Raw genomic sequence first — 7,617 nt, 5'->3', positions numbered from 1 at the left:
TTCAAGGGGAATCCAGGAAGGGTGCAGAGACATCAGTGAAGATATAGAAATGCCGGGCTGAGAGCTAGGCGGGAAGGCAAGATGGATGTCAAGAGCCTGAAGGGAAAGAGGTGCAGGCATGGGACAGTGTAGGACAGCCTGCAGCAGATGTGGCCAAGGGCTCTAGCAAGGCTGAAAGGCCCAAGAGGACCGAGGTCTTTGTCCTCTTGGCTATGGCAGCTGCCTCCGGCACCGAGGCCTACCAGGCAAAAGTTGTTTTGAGGCTCTGGCCTTTGTTTCTTCCTCAGCCCTGCCTGGGGAGGCCGGGAGGTGTTGTACAGTTTTCCTACACTTGGCATTGCTCACCCTCACACCCCACTGCTCCCAGGAAGAGCCCTGAGCCATGCGGGAGGGACAGGATCTGCCTTCCCGGGGCCTGCGGATAAGGGCTTGGCCTTTCTGCTTCACAAAAGAAACCAAAGGCTTTGCTCAGCATTACAGCTGCCTGCACAGAGCCTTTGCCTGCCTGCAATCATGGCCTCCAATTACCTGCTCTAAGGAGTCCCTGGGGAGGCTTTGTCAGTAATGGTCCTCATGGGACTCATTAATGCTTCAAGGTACTTTGGGTTTGCTTCTGACTTGGACTTCTTGAGCAGTTTGTTCAATCTCCTCTCCGTATCTGAGGTTCAAGGCCTCAGCCCCAAACACACCATGGGGCTCATTAAAATACGAAAAGCCCTAACGAGCCCTGTCTCTTCCTGTGATTTTCTCCAAGTCTTCACGACTTGTACAGCTAATTAGAGAGGTTTCATAGTGGAGTTAAGGCGAAAGATTTCAAAGTGCATCTAATAAAAATGATTTTTTGTTTTAAAGGATATTTTGTATTAACTCTGAGGTTAGAGAAGAGGTGATAGAAGCATTCTCCAGGTGTTAATGATCCAGAGTGTCTGCTCAGGAGGTCTGGACAGGTCCCTTGAGGTCTGCCACTGTATGGACAACTTTGCTCCTCACCTCCCAAACCTCCCCATTTCTGACATTGCCCCCCTGGGACTTGCATCACTGTTCCTTGCATCAGACTTCTGCCCTGGAGTCTGCAGCTGGATGTCACAGCTCCATTGCACCATCTCCCACCTGCTCTCCTTCGAGAACTGGCTGCACACAGGCACAGAAGAATTTTTCCTATTTGCAATTAAAGAAAAGAAAAGCAGGATAAAGTTCCACAAACAATAAAACACACTCTGTAACCATATGCTCAGTCCAAGCTGCCTCTAAGGAGGTTGCCTTTCTACAAGGGATAACCTTATGAGAAATGCTTATAGATAGATAGGTGCAAACAGATAGATAGGAAAACAACTAAAGTGTTGGTTAAAGAGGCAATTAGACTACTGAAAGACAGGCAAGCTTTGAACTCCCTGGGGCTTAAAGCAGCTGCATAGGTGAGAGGTATCTGAAGGAACAAAGACTAAGGGGAGGAGAAAACTGGAGAAAAACGGCAAGGGCCTTTGCCTAGGCAGTCTGCATCCACAAAGATGATTTTAGAAATGGCCACTCTATCAGGATAGGTGAAAGTATATGAAAGACTAGAGAAACTAAATACACTGTATAACAGGCAGAATAGTGGTAATGGAGTTACAGGGGGAGACTGGCATTTCTTTGAGTATCCCTTTTGAAAGGTCATGGGACTGGTGAAGGTCTTATGTGAGTGAGGACAAGCAAGTGGTGCACCCATCTTTGAAGGCAGCCAAAAGTGCAAGGCAGGGAAGCGCAGGCTGTACAAGCTCCCTTTGGTGAGGAGGGAGCCACTGAATGCCTCCTCATGGCTGACATTTCTGGACAGCTAAAAGAGAAGAACATGTCCAACAGCAGTCAGCATGGACTCCCCAAGGGTAAATCATGCCTCGCCAGCCTGATTGCCTTCGTGGTGAAGTAACTGTGCTGGTGCATGAGGGGAGAAGAGTGGCTGTCGTTTACCTCGGCTTCAGCAGGGCTCTTGGCGTGGTCTCCCTCAATAGTCTTCTACTCAAGTTAGGCCATTGCAGCCTGGATGGACAGACAAACAGACGGGCAAAACGCCAGTTGGATGCTGTGTGTGTGTGCCAGCGAGTGCATTTATGTTCCCGAGATGTGCTCTGTGCCTTGTGAAAGGTGAAAAATGCCGCCTTCTTCTCGAGGGCAATGTCACTGATGCTTGCAGAACCCCTTCTGACTGCACAGGGGAGATGCTCTGCAGGCCACCTCCTTTGATAGCATGCAATGAAAGGGACAGGCCAGAAAGCCAAGGAAGTGTGACGGAGCATTTGCAATGAAGCTGTCCACAGTGGGTGAGACCTAAGCCTTCAGCAACTGCCCTTTCATGATGGCAATGCTGTTATGGACGTCAGCTCTGCCACAGAAGCACCCACTGCTTGTCCCCTCCTGCTGGCACAAACTGCCACACACCAGGACTATATCAAGCTGCCAGTGCTCTCAGGCCTTACACCAACAGAAGGGCTCAGAAGGAGCGAGTGGAAGAGGCAAGTGAGCAGCTCGGAAAGACCAAGTGCTGGTGCTGCCTGGCAGTGCTGCTGTGCCAGGACTCTTTTCCCCTCCACCTCTGCACACCGGCACTGCCCCAGCAGCTCCAGAGAAGGTCTCAGTAAAGGACCTGGGACAAACAAGTCACTGCAGGGTCGTTTATTTTGTTTTAAATCACAGAGAGCACAGCTCGTCATTACACAGTCTCTGGGTCACACAGGACAGGTAGATACTGACTTAGGAATGGTATGAGTAATGGCATTTCGTTGTGGACAACATTATTGCAGCTAAGAAAAGCTAAAAACCAAACCAAACCAACTACCAAAGTCAGGCTGGGCCTATAGTGCTTTACATTGTGAGTGCTATACAGAAGAAGATGGGCAGTTTGTTGCTGCATAAAACCATCCAGTCATCAGCTTCCACACTGCATCCTTGAGCTCCTGGTTCCTCATGCTGTAGATGAGGGGGTTCACTGCTGGAGGAACCACCGAGTACAGCACTGCCACCACCCGATCCAGGGATGGAGAGGAGAAGGAGTGCGGCTTCAGGTAGGCAAACACTGCCGTGGTGATAAACAGGGAGACCACGGCCAGGTGAGGGAGGCACGTGGAAAAGGCTTTGTGCCGTCCCTGCTCAGAGGGGATCCTCAGCACGGCCCTGAAGATCTGCACATAGGACACCACAAGGAAAACAAAACACCCAAATGTTAAACAGGCACTAACCACAAGAAGCCCAATTTCCCTGAGGTAGGCATCTGAGCAGGAGAGCTTGAGGATCTGGGGGATTTCACAGAAGAACTGGTCCAGGACATTGCCTTGGCAGAGGGGTAGGGAAAATGTATTGGCTGTGTGCAGCACAGCATAGAGAAACCCAGTGCCCCAGGCAGCTGCTGCCATGTGGACACAAGCTCTGCTGCCCAGGAGGGTCCCATAGTGCAGGGGTTTGCAGATGGCCACGTAGTGGTCATAGGCCATGACAGTGAGAAAACAATACTCCCCTACAACCAAGAAGAGAAAGAAAAAGACCTGTGCAGCACAGATGTTGAACAGGACCGGCCCCAGTGTGAAGTGTAAAGAGGAAGGAGCAGCAGAGATGTTCTGTAGTGACTGTTAACCCCCTCCTCACCACCCTCCCTGCTCGTCTTTGGTTTGGGGTGGGTAGATGAATTGGGAACAATGGAGTAAGTTGAGCCTGGGAGGACTGCTGTATACAGTGTGGGGCTTCCTAGCACAAGAAAGACCCCGACAGACTGGAGCGAATCCTGCAGAGGCTAGAAGGATGGTTGGGACCTGGAGAACATTCTGGACAAGGAGAGGCTGACAGGGCTGGGTTCTTGAGAAATCCCCCACAGTCAAACACTGGAGCAATGACCCAAGACAGTTGGTAGGATTTCAATCAATGGACTTTTCTAATATTTGTTGAGACAAGGCCATGAGCACTTGCTCTAGCAACTTGTCTGAGAACTGGCTTGGCTGAGAGACCAGCTGTGGCAAGAGCTATGGGACTTGTGTGTAATAAATATGAGTAGGAAACTGGTTCCCTTTTTACTACTACTGGTGGTAGAGTTCAGTATCACAGAGCCCCAGAGGAGGACAGAGGTGACCATGCAGCAAAGGTTCCTCCTAAGGGCTGGGGTGTACGGCCAGAGATGGACATGGCCAGTGTGTGGGACTGATCCGGGACAGTTTTCACAGGGCGGCTTCCCTAGGATGTCCAGGGAACATGGCACAGACCTGGCCCCTCTCTTCTGCACCTTTGGTGCCTTGCTTCCTTCACCATGATGCCTGACTCTGCACTGTCAGCACCCTGCTGGGTGCCCCCACCCTGCACACTCACACAGCTTAGCTCTACACTGGGGCTTTCCTCTCCTGGGCACTTCCCAGCCCAGCCCAGCCCCTCCCCAGCTCTCCCCACCTCCCCTGCCCCCTCCCCAGCCCAGCCTGGGCTGGCCCCACGGCAGCGCCCACCACAGGGTGCTGCAGAGCTCTGGGCACTCACCCCACAGCCCCAGCCCCTCTGAAGGGCACAGCAGCTCCTGCAGGGCAGAGATGGGGGTTCAGGCTCCCAATCAACCCCAAGACCGGTGCTGGCCCAAAGGCAATGAGGAAACAGGCGAGGCACTCTCTGGCTCTTCTGAATTCATATTGTAGGTGATGCCCATACCTGACTGAATTTGGCCCCTCCTCTGCCTCCACCAGCCCCACTCCTCAGAACAATACATCAGTCCTGGCTCTGGGCCACCTCAGGCAGCTCCCGAATCTCTCCAGGCTCCCCTCCCTCTGGCTTCTGAGTTCCCACTGACTCCCATGGCACTGCAGAGTCCTTGTTCATGGATAAGATGATTTAGTGCTTTGCTTTTGGGGACTTCACCATTGAGGGTGTTACACCTTCTGAGCCTCCATTCATTCCAACCCCAGGGCATGTGGTGAGTCCCCATCCTCCCCTCTCCTCACCCCTCCAAATTCATTTCCAGGGAGTCTGGTATATGCCATCACTCCTGTCATACATGAAGAAACCTGAGGAGAGAATGGGAACTCATGGGCCATCTCCCCTCCCATTGGACACCAAGAAGAGAGCTTTTAAATCCAGAACATTTGGTCCAATGGAACCCAAAGGTGCTATGAGCTTAACTCAAAAAACATTGAGAACACAAGGAGAACAGACTTTGGAGGAAGAGCCCAGCCTTCATGCACTGGACCTGGGAGATTCTGTTTTATTGAACAGCTGCTATGTGACAGGCCACATCTGACACATTTTGCTGCAAGGGTCAGAAACAATAGGTTTAAGACTCAAGATAAGTAGTATAAACCCAGATAATTATCTCTAAGCAGGATTATCACAAGCGAATAAAGAACACTCGTGGCCTAAGATAAACTCTGAGAAATGTGCAGAGCAGGCGAGGCAGGTTACTGTTGGTGAAACAGCGTCCATTGGGCCACTTTCCATAGGGCATCCTTGAGCTCCTGGTTCCTCATGCTGTAGATGAGGGGGTTCACTGCTGGAGGCACCACAGTGTACAGCACTGCCACCACTAAGTCTACTATGGGGAGGAGATGGAGGGAGTCTTCAGGTAGGCAAACACAGCAGTACTGACATAAAGGGAGACCACGGCCAGGTGAGGGAGGCACGTGGAAAAGGCTTTGTGCCGACCCTGCTCAGAGGGGATCCTCAGCACGGCCCTGAAGATCTCCACATGGGACACCACAAGGAAAACAAAACAACCAAATACAAAACAGGCACTAACCACAAGAAGCCCAACTTCCCTGAGGTAGGCATCTGAGCAGGAGAGCTTGAGGATCTGGGGGATTTCACAGAAGAACTGCTCCAGGACATTGCCTTGGCAGAGGGGTAGGGAAAATGTATTGGCAGTGTGCAGCACAGCATAGAGAAACCCAGTGCCCCAGGCAGCTGCTGCCATGTGGACACAACCTCTGCTGCCCATGAGGGTCCTGTAGTGCAGAGGTTTGCAGATGGCCACATAGCGGTTGTAGGCCATGGTGGTTAGGAGAGAATATTCTGCCGAAATGAAAAATACAAACACAAAGGCTTGGGCAGCACATCCCAAGTAGGAGATGGCCCTGGTGTCCCACAGGGAATTGGCCATGGCTTTGGGGAGAGTGGTGGAGATTAAGCCCTGGTTGAGGAGGGAGAGGTTGAGGAGGAAGAAGTACATGGGGGTGTGGAGGTGGTGGTCACAGGCTATGGCGGTGATGATGAGGCCGTTGCCCAGGAGGGCAGCCAGGTAGATGGCCAGGAAGAGCCAGAAGTGCAAGAGCTGCAGCTCCCGCGTGTCTGCCAATGCCAAGAGGAGGAACTCATTCATGGAGCTGCCATTGGACGTTTGCTGCTTCTGGGCATGGAAACTGCCAAAGGAGAGAAAAGAGAAAAATTCAGAGAAGCTTCTCTAAGCAAAATTTGATTCATTCATTGTGCAATACCTAAGGGTGCTTTTCTTTCCCGGGGGACTGTTACGCAGCTCGGAGGCTTCAGCTGTGGTTTGTGCTGGCTGAGTGTGCTGTGCAGAGCCGTGGCCTCTCCCCAGGGGCTCCTGAAGGGTCAGCCCTGCTTTCCAGCAATGACCCATGGAGGCAGCAACAGCCCAGGGTGTTTGGAGGGAGGCTTCCTGGGGAGGAGTTCCCTGTCCTGCACTAGAGCGGAGGGCAAAAAGCCCAGAAGGACGCTTTCTTCCCCAGAGGACGGTGGGAGATGAGGTGCAGCAAATGGGTCCCGTTACACTGTGTTTTAGTATTCAGACACCCCCATCCCACTTGGGAAACGTTCTTGGAAAGGGTTACCTTCCCCCATTGCTCCCTCTGTAAACCTGCGTCAGTGCTCCCATGCAGGAGGGCTGCTCTGTCCATCAGCCTGGTGCCCAGCTGCTCTGGGCTTGCACCGCTCTCAGCTGCAGGACGACTGCACCCAGAGGTTGCTCTGCAAAAGACACAGGCCTGTCCTGGGAGCAGAGGGGTGCTGTGCCAGGTGCAGAGTTCAAAACACCTCTCCTTTCCAGCACAGCTCTGCAGAGTATGAGGAAGAGGACAGGGCAAGGATGCTGATTGGCGTGGGCAGATCGGGTGCTCTCAGACATCTCCAAGGTCCTACAGGAGAGCTGTGCCCTTCTGGAGGGATGCTCACAGCCCCGCAGGACTCCCTGTCCAGCAGAATCCGGTGTCTTAAGGTGCTGTCTGCTAAGGGAAGCAGTGTCTCATTGCCAAGCCCTGAGTGCAGTGTCTCGAGCCTGGAAAATGAAGAGAGGGCGTGGGCACCTTGGTCCCATGGAAACACCTCCAGGGCAGCGCCCTCCAGGCCAGGGCCAGAGCAGGCACTCCACACCCCCACCCCTTGCCCCACACCACCACCGTTCCTGCCAGGGACCCCACGAGCAGGAAGAAGAGCAGCACAAGCAGGTGGAGGACCAAAGCAGAACTCTGTCACTCTCCTCCCAAGGGAAGCAAGGAGAGGAGAGGCGGCCGGGCACTCAGGAAAGCCTTCTCCTTACCCAGCAGAGCACAGCACCTCCCAGTGAGCAAAAGCCCAGGGCAGTCGCTCGCAGCCCCTTTGCCCTGCAGAGGGAAGCGGCCACGTGTCAGGAGAGATGCCCCTCTGCTGTGCCAGAGCTCTGGC

At 53.1% G+C, this 7,617-nt stretch overlaps 1 protein-coding gene across 1 annotated transcript; it reads right to left on the bottom strand.

Moving 5' to 3' along the window:
• Positions 1 to 2,855: 2,855 nt before the first annotated feature.
• Positions 2,856 to 6,832, bottom strand: LOC309603306 (olfactory receptor 14A16-like; the record flags this gene model as incomplete). The annotated part of the gene is made up of 3 exons (XM_082338186.1): positions 2,856 to 3,518; positions 6,032 to 6,356; positions 6,789 to 6,832. 3 exons carry the CDS (start codon positions 6,830 to 6,832, stop codon positions 2,856 to 2,858), a joined length of 1,032 nt encoding a protein of 343 aa, XP_082194312.1.
• Between the last annotated feature and the right edge of the window lie 785 nt (positions 6,833 to 7,617).

The sequence above is a fragment of the Platalea leucorodia genome (assembly GCF_965183815.1).
Source record: "Platalea leucorodia genome assembly, contig: HAP1_HAP1_SCAFFOLD_54, whole genome shotgun sequence".
Lineage (NCBI taxonomy): Eukaryota > Metazoa > Chordata > Aves > Pelecaniformes > Threskiornithidae > Platalea > Platalea leucorodia.
This window is presented reverse-complemented; position numbering and strand designations above follow the sequence as displayed.